Source organism: Equus przewalskii, chromosome 12, assembly GCF_037783145.1.
Source record: "Equus przewalskii isolate Varuska chromosome 12, EquPr2, whole genome shotgun sequence".
Lineage (NCBI taxonomy): Eukaryota > Metazoa > Chordata > Mammalia > Perissodactyla > Equidae > Equus > Equus przewalskii.
The window spans coordinates 24,042,831-24,059,782 of NC_091842.1; the positions used below are offsets into that span (position 1 = coordinate 24,042,831).

At 46.7% G+C, this 16,952-nt stretch overlaps 1 protein-coding gene across 2 annotated transcripts; it reads right to left on the reverse strand.

Annotated features, from left to right (window-relative positions):
• Positions 1–578: 578 nt before the first annotated feature.
• Positions 579–15,188, reverse strand: CHP2 (calcineurin like EF-hand protein 2). 2 transcript variants are annotated; one of them, XM_070566534.1, is made up of 7 exons: positions 14,977–15,132; positions 14,405–14,477; positions 14,219–14,299; positions 13,961–14,091; positions 13,704–13,765; positions 12,810–12,932; positions 579–2,981 (listed from the first exon to the last, which is right to left on the reverse strand). In XM_070566534.1, exons 1-7 carry the CDS (start codon positions 15,041–15,043, stop codon positions 2,820–2,822), a joined length of 699 nt encoding a protein of 232 aa, XP_070422635.1. In that variant the 5' UTR covers positions 15,044–15,132; the 3' UTR covers positions 579–2,819. The 2 variants fall into 2 exon arrangements, with proteins under 2 accessions (XP_070422635.1, XP_070422634.1); XM_070566533.1 differs by lacking the exon at positions 579–2,981 and adding an exon at positions 11,832–12,612 and having other exon boundaries at positions 14,977–15,188.
• Positions 15,189–16,952: the final 1,764 nt, after the last annotated feature.

Genomic DNA, 16,952 nt, shown 5'->3' on the forward strand with positions numbered 1-16,952 from the left:
CTCCCAGCTGAGTCATTCCCCTTTCAAGAGCTTTAAAGACCTGCTTATAGCTCATTGGCCATCCTTAACTGCAAACGAAACTATGAAAGGTTGATTTGTAGCTGGACACTTTGCCACTCTAAGTAAAATCAGCTTTCTTTTATTAAAGAAAGGGGGAATGGTTAGGCTATAGGAGGCATTAGTAACCTCTGCAATGGGCACCCTCTCCAAGAAAAGGTATTATTTTGCTTAAGTAGGCACAAACCTCTTCATTTCCCCAAACTTTTGCTCCCCTAGAATCTCCCAGCTCTATCAATGGCGCCATTCTCCAACCAGATGCTCAAGCCAAAAACCTGTGAACCACCTCTGAGTCTTCCTTTACCTTATCCCCACATTCAAGCCGTGAGCGTGTTTTGTTGACTCAGCATCCAGAATATGCTCCATGCTCTCCCAAATCTAACCTCCACCGTCACCATCCTGGTCCAAGCCACCCAGTGCTGCCTAATCTTCCCGCTTCCACTCATTTTTTTTTTAATGGCAGGCCCCTATGATTCCCCAGACTTGCAGAGTCATAATCTCTAGAAAAGAGACCCAGGAAGTTGAAATTTTAACAAGCCCTTGGGTAATTCTTTTATTATTATGATTATTATTGTGGTAAAATACACATAAAATTTACCATTCTAAGGTTTACAATTCAATGGCATTATATGTATTCCCAATGTCGGGCAACCATCACCACTAACTAGTTCCAGAACTTTTTGACCACCCCAAGTGGAAGCCTCACACCCATCGAGCAGTCCAAACCCACGTCCCCTGCCCCCAGCCACAAAGCTGCTTTCTGTCTCTATGGATTTACCATTCTGGACTTTTCATATCAATGAATTAGACAATACGTGGCTTTTTCTGTCTGGCCCCTTTCATTCAGCATAATGTTTTCAAGGCTCATCCGGGTGGTAGCATGTATCAGAGCTTCATTCCTTTTTATGGCTGAATACTATTCCATTGTGTGGCTACATCATATTTTGTTTATGGATCTGTTGGTGGACTCTTGGGTTGCGTCCACCTTTTGGCTATTGTGAATAACGCTACTATGAACATTCAAGTACAAGTTTTTGTTTGAGCATCTGTTTTCAGTTCTTTTGAGTACACAGCCGGGAGCGGATTGCTGGGTCGCGTAGCAATTCTCTGTTTAACGTGCTGAGGAAGTGCCAAACCCAATTTCCATTCTGCTCCCTCCACACAGCAACCAAAGTGACGTGTTTAAAATTTAAAACACATCATGTTTCAACCCCACTTAAAACTCTCCAATGGCGTCCCATTTCCCTTAGAATAAAATGTAAGCTCCTTATACCAGCCTACATAGTCTGGTCCCCGCCTCCTTCTCCAATTTCTCTCTTAACTCTCCTCGCTGACCGAACACTTTCTGTTCCCACCTCAGGACCTCTGCACTTGCTTTTCCCTCATGCTGAAACGCTCTTCCTCCTGACCTTTTCATGGCAGACTTTCTCTGAGTCTTCAGGGCCCACTTCAAACATCACCTCCTTACAGAGGCCTTCACTGACCACCTTTCTAAATAGACCCACTCCGCCCTTAATCGCTACTTATAAAATCATTTTGTTTTACTTTCTTTATAGCACTTGTCTTTATTTGACTTTACTTTTTATATACTTTTGTTGTTTTATTGTACCTGCCTCCCTCTCTGGAATATGAACTCTATGACAGTGGGGATGCTTGTCTTGCTAATCCCTGTAACATCTGCTTTTAGCTCAGTGCTTGGCACGTCAGAGTGTTAATGAATATTAATAATTAATTAAGTAATCATTCGCTTGAAACTGAATCTCAGAATATTGCTCAGAGTCAGGAGAGAGACTGGTAGGGGTTTCAATGAGAAGTTGATGATCTGAGCATTAAATTAAATAACTTTTGTGAATTACTTTTGGGCCAGGAAGTGACAAGCAGACCTCTTAAACATCAAATTAGTATACACTGAAGTAGAATTATGAGAATTCATATATAAAGTTGGAGGGAAATCAGGGAGAATGTTTAATTAAAAGATACACTTACATGATTAGAAACCAGTCATTTCTCAACAGACAGAAAGGTTTAATGATGAAGAGCAAGCGCCATAGACTTCACCACTTAGCAGCTGCAAGACCTTGAGAATATTACTCCACATCTATAATGCAGGGCTAATAAAAATACCCAACTCAGAGCTTTAGTGTAAGAATTAAATCAGGTAATGCCTGTGGAGGGCTTAGTTCAGTAAGAGATAGCTGTTACTATTATGCCTTTATAGTTACAATTTAGCAAAAATATAATATTTCATATGGTATAGTTTAGAGTAACATAGCTATTAGAAAATTTTTGTAATCAATTAAAAAGAAATTTTAAAATTTATGTTGTGTCCATTGGATAGGTGGGCTCACCATTCAATTCCTTTGACAAAAGTCTGTGGAACACCTACTATGCAAGAGACAACTGTCAGGCTCAGAAATGTATAGACACAGGCTCTGCTCTTAAGGAGGCCACACTCTTAGGTGAAGGCCATCAAAAAGAGATAATTCTGGGGCCAGCCTAATGGTGTAGTGGTTAAGTTTGGCATGCTCTGCTTCGGCAAACTGGGTTGGTAGCTTCGGATCCCGGGTGCAGACCTACACTACTCATCAAGCCATGCTGTGGTGGCAACCCACATACAAAATAGAGGAAGGTTGGTATGGATGTTAGCTCAGGGCCACTCTTCCTCAAGCAAAAAGGAGGAAGATTGGCAACTGATGTTAGCTCAGGGCCAATCTTCCTCACCAAAAAAAGAGAGAGAGAGAGAGAGAAAGAAAGAGATCATTCTAAAGCACTATGATAAATGCAGTGGTTGTGATAATTCCAAGAAGCTTCCAGTAGTTCCAAACACTGATAACCAGCACAAGAAATCTTCCGGGAAGTTGAGTTTTTAAACACACTGTGGTAGACACTACTAGTTGTCTTCCAGATCCATTCTCCTCTTCTTCCTAAAAAAATAGAACTTTTAGTATGCATTTGACCATTCAGAATAAAGATTACTTTTCCCAATCTCTCTTGCATCTAAGTAGACTAAGTTCTGACCAACAGATGTGAGGGGAAGTAATGTATGCAACTTCCAAGTAGTGTACTGAAGTGGAAGGGGCATGCCCCCCCTCTTCACTTGTCCTCTCTTCCCATTGGCTGGATTACAGACTCGGTGGTGTGCCATCTTGGATGACAAAGAGGAGGGCAGCTTCCTAAAAATGGCAGAACAACAATATGGAAGGAGTCTGGTCTCCTAACAGACATCCTAACAGAGCAGACCTGTCATGTCAATTTTGACTTTTCCATGAGAGAGAAATAAACGTCTGTTTTGCTTGAGCCATTAGTTTTTTGGATCTCTGTCACCTGCAGACAAATCAATTTCCAAAATAATATACAGAATTGCCGACCCTACCTCGGCAACTTATATTGTAGTAGATCTATGGTGAAGCCCAAGTACCTGTATTTTTTTAAGTTTCCCAGGTAATTCACTTTAATGTTCAGACAGTTTGGAGAACTATTGAGTTGCAAGTGATCAACAAAGCACTACCAGGAAAGGTCTTGAATAATAAGTAGGAAAGTAGGAAAATAATAAGTAGGCAAAGACTGGGGAGAAAGACAGTCCAAGCTAAGAAGAAAGCCAGAGTCGGTGAGAACCCACAAGGTGCCAGAGAGGAAGCAGCTCAAACATTTAGGATTCCTTCCTAGAACATGGAACAATAGGCATGGAGGGGTAAAGGAAGAAGCTGGAAAGATCGCAGAGGTAATCTACATTATAGAGGGCCTGGGAAGCTACCAAAGTACTTAGACTTTATAAATTGGGGGGAACTCTTTACATGTTTCAAGGAGAGTAGTGACCCAATTAGACTTTTGTTTTTGTTTTAAGATGTTTAACATCTTAGAACACTTGTCTTTAGACGCTTATATACATTTTTACAAATGGGGTCATGCTGTACAGATTGCTGTCTTTTAATGACAGTATTTATATACAACATCATTTTAAATGGATAAATACCATCTCATTTTATGAATATATCATATTTTTTTAACCAATCCCATTGTGATGGCTTTATTCTGCTTCAATTTAGCTAAGTTTAAACTACACTTCTAAGAATTCCCATCCCTTTGGTCTGAATTCTGGTTGGCCATGAGCAAAGATTTGGCGGGCGGAAGTGAAGGAGCAGCCATTTTTATGCTCTGAGGGTCCGTGGACAGCACTATTGCCACTCACACACTTTGCGGCTGATCTGCAGGTTCACCTCGTTGGCATGGGACATCAGCCAGGCCTGGGGCTCCTCCAGTGACTCTGGGTCTCCTTTGACTCCTCCAAATACTGGGCCAGGTGCACGCGATGGGTGCCACCTTCCTCTGCCAGTTGCCCGAGTCATCAAGGTTGGAGGCAATAACAGACACAGGTTCCAGCTTGTCCTTCCAGGTTTCATGTTGTCCTCACCGGCTGCTATTCATCTCTCACTTTACATGTATTTCTTCTTCCCAACTGCTGATTTTGCTGAGTTCCGGCTCAACACCAGATTCAGAAGAGCCACCACCTTTCCCACGCTGATTACCTGCTCCCACGATTGTCAGGTTTAATCCCTGGAGTAGGCCCCTTATTCCGTTTCATGCTTAGTGGTTCTGCTTCTCTGATCAAACTCTCACTGAACTCTGACTCACTGTTTGTTGGGTTCTCTGGGAAGCAGACTGAGATGGAGCTGGGAGCGCAGAGGTTGGGAGTAACACCTAGGAAGATAAAATGGTGAGGAAGCAGGATTGGCCAGAGAGAACCTCAGAGCGCCTTGCAGATCTGGGAAGGGTTCAGGCAACCCAATGGGGAGTTCTGAAGCAAGATTTCCCACTGAAAGAGCCCCACAAATTTGCAGGATTCGTCTACCCTAGCACCTCGCTCAGTCCTCGGCTGGGGCTGCCTGAGAAGAGCATGGTCTCAGCTTGAGAGCTGAGGAGGTCCTGAAGGGGGAAGAGCTGGGATCGGACAGCTCAGCACTCCTTGCAGTGAAGGGCGAGTTCACTCAATGGGAGATGGAGTTCACTCAATGGGAGATCCGAGCGGCGCACCCACACTGTTCCACAGTTGATGGACCCATTTTTCACTGTTAGAATAATACTTAGGTGAACAATTTAGTAGGTTGACCTTTTTGCACATCCATAATTATTTACTTAAGATAAATTCCTAGAAGTGAGAGTTCCGGGCCAAAGACTATGGCCACTTTTAAGGCTTTTGGTATGTAAAACCAGAATCCTTAAAAGAATCATGGTCTTCAGAAGAATCACGGTTTCAATTAGAATTTAATCAACATTGAGGCTGAACACTTTTATATGCTTTTGGACATTTATATTTCTTTTTAAAAACGTCTCATTCATATTCTTGCCTATACGATGTTCATCTTTTTTAAAGGATTTGAAACAGCTATTTATGTGTAAAAGCTTTTAACCTCCTGTCTGATATACATAATGCAAATAATTCTCCAGCTTGTTCTTAGCCTTTAAAATGTTTAATGTTGCTTTTGATGTACAGAAATTTTTAATTTTTATGTAGTTAACACTATTTTTTAAACTGTTGTCACGTTGTACATTACATCTTCAGTCCTTATTTATCTTATAAATGGAAGCTTGTGCCTTTTGACCACCTTTATCCAATTCCTCCTCTGCCACTCCCCGCCCCTCACCACTGGTAAACACAAATCTGATCTCTTTTTCTATGAGTTTGACTGGGTTTTTTTTTTTAGATCCCATTTCTAAGTGAGATCATACAGTATTTGTCTTTCTCTGTCTGACATTTCACTTAGCATAATGGCCTCAAGGTCCATCCGTGGCAGGATTTCCTTCTTTTTATGGTTGAATAGTATTCCATTGTACATTCCATTTTCTTTATCTATTCATCTGTCGTTAGACAATTAGGTTGTTTCCACGTCTTGGCTCTTGTGAGTAACGCTGCGATGAACATGCCGTGCAGATATCTCTTCGACATAGTGGTTTTGTTTCCTCCAGATAAATACCCAGGAGTGGGGTTGCTGAATCGTATGGTAGTTCTATTTTTAATGTTTTGAAAAACTCCATACTGTTTTCTATAGTGTCTGTACCAATTTACAATTCCACCAACAGTGCACAAGGATTCTCTTTTATCTATATCCTGGACCAGCATCTGTTATTTCTTGTCTTTTTGATGACAGCCATTCTAATGGGTGTGAGGTGATGTTTCATTGTAGTTTTGATTTGCATCTCCCTGATGGTTAGTGATATTGAGCACCTTTTCATGCACCTGTTGGCCATTTGTACATCTTCTTTGGAGAAATGTCTATTCAGGTCCTTTGCCCATTTTTTAATTGGATTATTTGTTTTTTTCCTCTTGAGTTGTATGAGTTCCTCATATACTATTTTGGATATTAACCCCTTATCAGATATATGGCGTGCAAACATTCTCTCCCATCCTCTAAGCTGCCTTTTCATTTCGTTGATCGCTTCTTTTGCTGTGCAGCTTTTTGGTTTGATGTGGTCTCACTTATTTATTTTTGATTTTGTTGCTTTTTCTTTAGGTGTCATTTCTAAAAAAATCATTGCCAAGACCCAGATCAAGGAGCTTTTTTCCTATGTTTTCTTCTGGAGTTTTACGGCTTCAGGTCTTACTTTTAAATCTTAATCCATTTTGAGTTTATTTTTGTCTACAGTATAAGAAAGTGGTCCGGTTTCATTCTTTTGCATGTATCTGTCCAGTTTTCCTGGCACCATTTATTGAAGGGACTCTCTTTTCCTCACTGTATATTCTTGCCCCCTTTGTCATATATTAATTGACCGTACAGGCATGGATTTATTTCTAGGCTCTCCATTCGGTTCCACTGAGGTATGTACCTCTTTTTATGCTAAGACCATACTGTTTTGATTACTACAGCTTTATAATATGGCTTGAAATTGGAAAGTGTGATGCCTCCTGCTCTGTTCTTTCTCAGAATTGCTTTGGCTATGAGATCTTTTGTGGTTCCATGTAAACTTTAGGATTGTTTTTTCTACTTCTGTAAAAAATGCCATTGGAATCTTGATAAGGATTGCATTGAATCTATAGATGGCTTTGGGTTAGTTAACACTATTAATATTTTTCCAGATGATTATGCTTAGAAAAGCCTCGGGCACCTCAAGATTACATTAATATTCACTTATGCCCATTTTGTAACCATTTATTTCATTTTATGATGTGATTTCTGGTCTAATATACAATAGCAGATCATACTGTATTAAGTATGTGTATATATATACATATTTCTGTACTTTCTTTTTTTGTCCCATTGCTCTTTCTATAGCAGTATCGCAGATGTCTTAACTATTTTCACTTCATGATAAATATTAACTATTTAACATATATGTTAAGCATATAACATATGTTAACTATTTAACATAATGATATTTTAATATTTTTGGTTTCATGATAAATGTTAACTGGTTGGGTAAAGCCCATCTTACTACTCATTTTTTTAAATGTCTATTTCCCTTCCCTGTAAGAAGATTATACATCACCACCTGCAGCCACGTGTGGCAAGTAAACTATAGCCCATAAATTCTTTAATACTCGTCCCCCCGAGAGAGGGAGTCTATATTCCCTCCTCTTGTAGGCTCCATGCCTGTTTTGTCCCAATACATCATGGCAGAAGTGACGTTCTGCCAGTTTCCACACCCAGACTTTTCCACTTCCTATCTCTGGGAGCCCTGAGCTGCCATGGAGGAAGTCCAGTCTTTACTGGTATTCCTACCAGGCACTTGTGAGTGAAGTCAAGGTGGACCCTCCAGAGCAGTCCATCGGCCAGCTGAATAGCACAGAGTGACCTCAGTCAATGCCACATGCACCAGCAGACTTGCCCAGCTGGGCCCTGCCTGAATCCCTGTCATCAGATGTGATAAAATGGTGGTTGTTTTAAGCCACTAAGTTTTAGGGTGATTTGCTACACCGAAACAGAACATCATGCGATAGGCAGGGACTCCCTGTGGGAGGAGCAGACATTCCTCTCCCATTGACCTGCCCCATCGTGTGTGCCTTGCTTTGGCCAATGGTGTCCAAGTAGAAGAGGCATATGCCAGGTCCGAGCAGAAACTTAGCTATCATTTCGGGGAGCTCTTTTGCTTTCCCTCTACCGTGAGAATGGCATATCCCTGACGGGGCCTGCTCCTTCAGCCTGGGTCCTGCAGCATGAAGACACGTAGAGAAGAGCTGAAGCTGACCCACAGCCAGCAGCATATAGTATAAGCAAGAAATAAACTCTTGCTAGTGTAAGCCATTGCAATTGAGGGGTTGTCCAGGACCACCGTCACACTTACAACAACACACCACACAGCTACTCTTCCTCACCCCTTTCCTCAATACTGATAAAGTCCACTTCCCATGATAAAGTCTGAAAATGTCAGATATTCATTTTTCCAGCCTCCCTTACAGCTAGAGGTGTTCTTGTTCTGACCAATGACAAGTAAAACCTGCGAAGGGGGTATACTTCTGGGAAAGATTATCCTCAATGATCAAAAGAGGGGGACGTGAAAGGAATTATCTTTAGCTGCCCTGCCCTCCACTTAGACACCCATTCTAGATACTTTTCCAATGAGGATGTGATGGCTAGAGCTACAGTAGCCATCTTATTACCATGAGTCAACAAACCTGATAATTAAAAGCAAACATACTGAGGAATGGAAGGTTAAAAAGATCTTGGACTCTTAATAAAATCATTGAGCCACTCAGCAACTCTAGGACTGCCTACCACCAAAAACACCTTATAATGTGAGATAACTGTCTTAATTTTTTAAGTCACTATTAGTTGGTAATCCTGTTATTTGTAGGCAAAAACAAACGAACTAGTATAGAGTTATCTGTTGATTTTGCATGCCTAGCACGAAGGCCTCGTCTTCTGGTAACAGCATTCTGACTTTCCTTCAGGGTATCAGCATACTACACACATACAAACACACCCGTACACACACACACACACGTACATTCACACACCCACTGATTTGCTTCAGGTGAGATTGACTGTAATCTCCAGTTCCTGGGGCAAGCACGTGACCAGGTGTGGCCAGAGAGAGCAGTACATCCACCTGGCTACAATGAGTAGGCTGAGGTCTACTTCTGGGACTTTTGGCAGAATTGTTGGGAAAGAGAGGCTCTCTGTTCATTGCAATAGCTGCTTAAGAATGAGACCAACACAGAGGAGAACAGAGTTGAGAAACAAAGGCTAATTTCTGATAACATCATTGATCCTTTGGGACTCTCACTTGCCTGGTCTACCTTTGGACTTTTCCTCCAGTTATATGAACCAATAAATTCTTGCTCTTCCATAAGCCAGGTAACAATGGAAAGAATCCTGACTGATACAGACCAGAGTCCTGGGGTTTACAGGTGGGGCCAAGGGTCCTCAGCTGAAGTAACGCAGGGTTAGGGGCGGGGTGAGGGGAACGAGGCAGAGGAAGGACAAAATACAACAACACTACGAGGTAGCTACTATTATCTGTCTCTTTCATAGATAACAGAAGCTGAGGCATTGAAGAGTAAAGTTACTTACCCAAGGTTGCACAGCGAGTAATTAAAAGGGTCCAGATTCTATCTCAAGCCTAACAGAACTCCAAAGTTATTTTTACTAACCACACTGGTTCTCAGGGTAGGTCTATACCAGGACTCAAGTCTGTAAATCGCCTCTTAAACATCAAAGAGTTTTATTGGTGTTGGCTGGGTGGGGCTGAGGACAACAATTCTATTTGAGATTCAAGTTCGGAATTCTTAACTGTTTTCCTGATCACTTGGGAAGAGGCAATGGCAGCCATAATCAGGTTTATTCAACATCACTACTTAGGTCCGTCAACTCGCTTCTCTTCCCAGGGCTCCCTACACATGCCTCAGGTCCAGTCACCTTGGAAGGAAAGGGGCTTCCTCTGGAATTCTCATCTCATGTTCAGGATATGTAGATGGCTTCTTCCAGGAAATTCCAGGTCTGCTAAAGCCCCTCCCAGCAGCCAGGTGGAACAAGCTGGGACAGTGCCCATTCCCAGTGCCCATTCCACACGTTTCTGGGAAGCCCCTCTCCAGTGAGGATCCCAAGCACCATGCCTAGAGTTGCCCCCAGCCCCTCCTGTGAGGACTCTGCCTCTTAGCCCAGCAGGTGGACAAGTTCACAGGTCTGTCTCCAAGCTCACAAGTCCTACTGGGTGTGGAGACAAACGTCAGCTGAGGGCTGTTGCTTTTAACATTTCCAGCTCTGTAGTAAAGCATCGGTCATAAGACCCTGCTATTTATCCCTGGACCTGATCCGGTAAGTGGACTCCATTTCGATGGCCAACCTCTACCAAACCCAATCTGACCAGCAGCTGGCCTAAGGATCATGATGTCCAGCCTCCTCATGCCTGCCTCCAAATGGTCTATCGAGGAGGCAGGCTCCTCCAAGGACCACTTCCTCACAGTTCCCTCCAGCCAGTGGTTCCCAAAGCGTAGGAAACACACCAGTCATGTACACAAGATGATTGTCAGTGGTACCCCACAGCTTTAAATAACACTGACTCACACAGTGAAAAGACTGCTCCCTTCTCAATTCTTTATCCATCCTTCAGATCACCACAGAGAAGCTCTGTTTGGGGCAGGCTTGTTTTTTATAATTCTTCAACACTTGCTAATTTCCCTTTTGACATTTTTTGGGGGGTTCTTTGCATGTTTTTGTGTAGTTATTTTATTTACAGCAATTGGTGCTCGTTTCGAATTTATAGGCGTGGTATTGTTTCCTTTCTAAGCTCAAATATGTAAATTTTAAATGAGTCTGTTTATAGACAAATAATAAGTTAATAACGGCACCAATTGTAGGGACTGTATGGCAATGAAAATGAGGGCGGGAAACAAATCATTGAAACTTGCCAACTGCTGCTCACAGCACAGGGGTTCCCCACGGGTGCCATCAGCCCCCTTGGAACATACCCACAGGCAACTCTGTCAGGGTTAGCATCAAGAGGGTGGGGTTCAAACAGCTTATGCCACAGCAGCCAGATGCTCCTCCCTCCTGCACAACAAGGCTCTCCAACCTCCTGAACTTGGGCAGGATCAGGGGCTTGCACGCTGAGAAAAGGTGGGGCAGTCTGCTCCCCATCCACCAGAACGGTGAGCGGTGCTGGGGATCTGCTTAGCCGTCCAGGAGCACACGTCACTGGCTCAGAGCAGAGCAGGTGTGGGCAGAAACGGATGGGAGCTCTTCCTGAGAGCCCAGGGGCCAGGGCTGTGCCCAGCGCTTTGTGGATGTTGGAGAACCTTACAGACATCTGTCACTAGGAGCCTGGCCGGAAGCTTTAGGTCACTGTCTCTAAAACTTTGGTCCTTAGACCTCCAACATCAGAATCACATATTAAAAATACAGATTTCTCTGGAGACTTAGGAGCTCTCAAATGGGGCTGAAGGGTCTGTACTTTTTTTTTTTCTTTCTCTCCCCAAAGCCCCAGTGCATGGTTGTATATCTTAGTTGTAAGTCCTTCTGCTTCTTCTGCTTGAGCTCCCGCCACAGCACGGCAACTGACAGACGGGTGGTGTGTTTCCATGACCAGGAAACAAACCTGGGCGACCAAAGTGGTGAGAGTGCTGAATTCAACCACTAGGCCATCAGGGCTGGCTCTGAACTTTTTAATCAGGTGATATTTACCATCAGGAAAATTTGGGAAACACCATAATGGAAAAAAGACGAGCTATAAAGAAAGATCCCTCTCTCCGTTCCTCCCTCTCTCTCCCTCTCTCCCCACCATTTCTCTCTATTTACAAATCTTCCCCCACAATGCCTGGAAAAAACAGCCAGTAGCCACTCTGAGTTTCATCCAGACCCCCATCTTTAATTGGGAACAAAGACAAAACAAACATCCCTCAGTTGGAAAGTATTCACGTGGTAATCCTGACAAAAATCCCAAAATTCCTGAAGGAATCAATTACCCCTCACCCGCTCCCCTCAACTAGGAGACTCATCTGTCAGAATCATACTACAGTCAAAACCCAAAAGTGGCAATGGGGTTAATATGCCACCCCAGACAATTCGGTTCCAGAGTCTCAAAGGTGCATAATCTTTACAGGACCTTGAACTCCCTGAACTCAGAAAATGCCAAGAGTTGGAGAATCTCAGCTTTCTTTTGTGTTGATTTCACTCTCAGGAAAGCTGAGACGGAGAACAACTGAGCCCTGATGGCATCTTTGGAGCCCTCGGATCTAGCTGTGCCTGAGACGCTTCCAGACTTTTCCAGTCTTCTGAACATACCTCCAGATTTTTTAATTACACAAGCCCATAAAATCCCTTTTTAACTGAAGTCCCTTTGATTTGGGTTTTCAGTGACTTGCAACCAAAAGATTTCTGCCTGATTCACAGATCTGAGATCAAATGAGTTAGACTTTAGTATATATCCTTCCAGCTTTCTCTCCTTGGCCTTAAATAGAGTTCAGTACAGAAGTAAGAATACAATTTATTGGGGTCGTGCCTCCATGGGGCTAAAGATGACTCCCAAGCAAGGCCGGTCTGTGTAAGCCAGCCAAAGGCACAAACGGGGTCACTTCAGGATCCGGATGCTCATTTTCTGCTCGATGTCCATCTTCTCTAAGGACTGAGGGGACATGGGTGGTAGTCAAGAGGCTTGAATTCCACTCCTCTATGCTTCCAACCTCCTCTCCCATCCCCAAGGCCCCATTATTCCTTGGGAACCCCTCTCTTTCTGCCCTCCTCCTTCCAACTTCATTTCCCATGTCCATTTGTCCTAGGGACTCCTGCTCACAACTCCCCAGGCCCCAAGGACATTCTGACCTTGGCAAACTCCAGGAAGGACACAGCCCCATCGCCATCTTCATCGGCCTCCTGCACCGTGCGCTCGGCGATGCTCTCCAACTGCTCTTCCGTCACCTGTACTCCGACCATCAGCCGGAGTACCTGGGAGGTGGGGGAGAGACCGCCATAAAGAGGAGGCACAGAGGCTACTAGTAGCATCACCCAAACTTTGCCAACTTTACCCCAAAAGTCATTGCCAATTTCATAATCCATCCCTCATGCATTTTCACCCCATTCCAATCACTTCTCACCATATCCCCCAGTAATTTCCCCCACTACTTCTTCATCCAAACCCTCATCTGTCCCTTACCATCCCACACTCACCTCAACAATATACCCAAATTCATTGCCCAACCCCAAACCTTAGAACCCAGCCTCCAAGCGTCCTCCACCCCATTCCTCACCTCCTCCTCCAACTGTTTCTGATTCTATCCTCCACTTCATCACATCTATTCCAGAGTTTCTCCATCTCAGCACTATTAACATTTGGGGCCAGAAAGCTCCTTGTTGTGGAGGGAATGGGGGCTATCTTGTGCATTGTAAGATATTTAGCAGCACTCTTGACCCCTGCCCACTAGATGCCATGTAGTGCCCCCCCCCCCAGTTGTGACAACCAAAAATGTCTCTAGATATTGCCAATGTCATTCCAGGGACAAAACCACCCCTAGCTGAGAACCAACCTCCTAGCCAACTGTTCCTCACCCCATTTCCCAGCTAACCCACACTCCAACCCCACCCATTCCCATTTCCCACCCAATACCCCAATTATTTGCATCCCCCATCCACCAATCATCCACCCCATCCCCCACAACCACTCCATTCAACCACCCCACCCTACACACATCACATCTCTTGCCCTTGTGTTCTTCTAACCTGTAGCATCTCATGCCTGGAGATCTTTCCATCCCGATCCAGGTCGTAGAGCTGAAATGCAACTGGGAAGAGAGTGGAAGGTGAAAAGGAAGGTGAGTCTTCCCTAGTTTTCTTCTAGCAGAAGGTCACCCTGGAGGAGTGTGGGAGGTCATCTATAGGCTCACAAAAGGAATGGGAGGTGCCTGGGGCCTCTCACTGGTTTGGGAAATCCCAGGTCTCACTTGGGGGCGAGGGGGGTGGGGTCCCTATAAACTCACAGCGAAGTTTGTTCATTCTGCTGTTGAGGGGTTCAGGTTCCCTGGGGTCCCGGAGTCCTGCGTCCTCATCGTCTGCAGGTCGAAAATGAGCCAGGACCCTGACAAAGTCTGGGAAATCCACTTGCAGACTCCTGGCGGGGGTGGAATGGAGCAGAGGCAGTGGTCACTTTGGCCCTCCCCCTGCCTCCGTCCCTAACCTCCTCCCTACTGCCCCCCCCCCCCCCACAAGCTTTTCCACCAACCCCAGCGAGACCTCACCCATCAGGGAAGAAGCTGTCTATAATGCGGTCTCCCAGGGGGTTCACGGCCAGCGCCCCAATCTGCTGCAGATCCATGCGGCTGGAAGGTCAAAGTAGGCAGGGCAAAGACCAAGATGGTGAGTCAAAAAGGAGAATGGGGCCAGAGAGACAGAGGTGGGAGGTCACAGGGTCAGCTCCCCCTCACCTCAGGTAGCCCTTCTTGTTCGTGTCCAGGGCCCGAAACCGGTGGTAGAGGCGGAGCAGACTGGCCTGCGAGACTGCGGGACGGAAGGCAGAGGGGTGACCTGCCCAGGAGGCTCGGATGCGCTCCAGAAACCCTCCCCGGCGGCCCGGGAGGTAGGCTTGGGTTCCACCAGGGACCCAGGGGCAAAGCTGGCGGGGTTGGAGGGGGCGTGACAAGTCCTGGGAGTCTCGTCGCGTCCCGGCGGTCCCCTCCGGGAGGCCAAGGGACCAAAGCCGACCTCTCCATCAGCCGTCCGCCTCTGCTGTCAGCCTCGATCTGGGCTCGAGGACACGGGTGCTGGATTAACCTGGCCCCCAGGCCCGGGAAGGGACTCGCCTCAAACCTGGACGCCAGGACCCTCGGTTAACGCGCCCCCAGCCCTGCGATTCCAGACCCTCGGATCTTCTGGTTCGCTCATCCCTCCCGCCAACCCCCTACTCCGGGGCGCCCAGCTGGGGTCCCCGACTTAAGCCCCTCGGGCCCTGCCCCGGGACGCGGGCTCGACCCCGGGCGCCCTCCGCAGCCGCACTCACAGCCCGTCTCCCGCCGGAGGCTGTCCGCGTCGGGAATGAGAGCCGCGTGCGAGCTGCGCGAGCCCATGGCGGCGCTGCAGCCCGAGCGCCAGCGCAGCGCCAGCGGCCGCCGACCGCGCGCCCCGCCCCGCGCCGCCCCTCTGCCCCCGCCCCGGCCGAAGGCCACAGGCCTGGCGCGAAGCCAGGCTCGGGAACCCCGGCGTTCCTCGCCTCCCCCCGCCGCCCGGCGAATGGCAAACAATGCCCGGGGAGCGGGGGCAGAGGGGCGGCGCGAACAACGGGTCGTTTCACGCCGAGATCCCGAGGTCGGCGCGGGAGAGCCCGGGCCCCGCCTCCCCGCACCGGGGCTCGCCCCGGTTCCCACGGAGTAAGGCCCCGAGGTCCCCAGCTTCTTCGTCCGGAGACAGAATCCCAGTCCGTCTGGGCAGGGGGTGGCGGATGGGGAGCGGAGCGGGACGCATGCGTTCCGATCCCGGTGGCGCCCGCCTGGGGCCCCCTCCTCAGGCAGGAGGGTCGGGAGGGAGAGGCCTGGCAGGGCTAAGGAGAGGTGAAGTGGGGAGGGTCGTGAGGCTAGAGGAAGGGCTGGGTAAGTGGAAAGAGCACTGGATCTGGAGAACGTGGGTTGGAATCCGGTTACGCGGCCGACTCTGGGCATATCAGTCTATCTTGGTTTCATCTCTTTTGTTTGGTCCACATAGCGTTATTGTTGTTGTTTAATTGAGACAATGCTTAAAAATCAGGAGATGTAACCAAAAATCCAGATTCCTGGCTTCTCCTGAGAAATCAGAAGTTCTGACACCACTAGGCCCGCCTTCCTCCCTGGCACCACTCAGCTGCAGCTAGGGAACGGCTGCCGTGTTTAAATGAGGCATGGTGGGCTGTCCACTTGCCTCAGTCCCCACCCAGCCCAACTTACTCCCTTATGAACCCCGTGGGCCTTTGGTGGAAGAGCCGGGCTAGGAATGACTTAGACCTCTGACTAGTCAAGGACAGTGGGAACCCACAGCCTGAGCGAGGGTCACAAATGTCACTGCGACCAGGCTTAACATAAAAATGATGACAACAACCGAGTCTCATTTTGTTGAGCACTTTCCCTGTGCCAGGCACTTTGCTAAGTACTTTATGTGCGGCAGCTCAAACCCTCCTCACAGCACAGCGGCTAGCCTGCCTTCTTCCTGCGTGTCTGCGGTGGAGGCTGCCCAGGGTGCAGGCTGCCAGCTACTGCAAAGCCTGCATCCTCAATGGGGGCCACATCGCCCCCAAGGGGGCCCAAAATTTTATTTCTTACGTATAAAGCACAGATATACATACAGCACATAAATAGATATATAATACATCTGCGGCATTAAAATTTCATGGAGAGTGATGGTTAGGGGAAAAAAAAGTCTAAAAGCTCTCCTTAGGTGGGGGTGATAATGAAAAGAAGGTTGAGAAACGCAGTTGCAGAGGATCAAGTACAACAGGTGTCTAGTTCTGAATCCATCCTCCCCTCTCCTCCCCCATCATAATCACACATGTACACAAATTTCCCAGGGGAAAAAAAAATACAAGCCGTTCATGACAAGGGTTCAAGTTCCCACCCGGCCTGGAGAGAGAGAAGCTGGAGACACAGTCAATCCTCCAGCCCCAGGAAGAGGCTTGTATCAGATAAGCCTTGAAAATATTGATCTAAGGAGTGCTTGCTTCTCTTTCAGATACCCCAAGGATTAAAGAACTGGCACAAGGAATGCTTGATTCCCTTTCAGATGCCCCCAAGGACTACAGCAGGGGGAAACCACACTGCTCCCTAATGAAGCCCAGCAACCACTCCAGCCCATAGCTGTGAGTCAGGCTGTGAGCATAGTTCAGGTTAGGTTCTGAACCCAGGAGGGGATAAGAGTCCTGGGACGCTGCAGGCTTCACCTCAGGCCAGCTTGGGATGCTGGTCTTGGAAAAAGCGTCTCTAGCCTTAATCTCTGAGTCAGCGCTACAAGAAG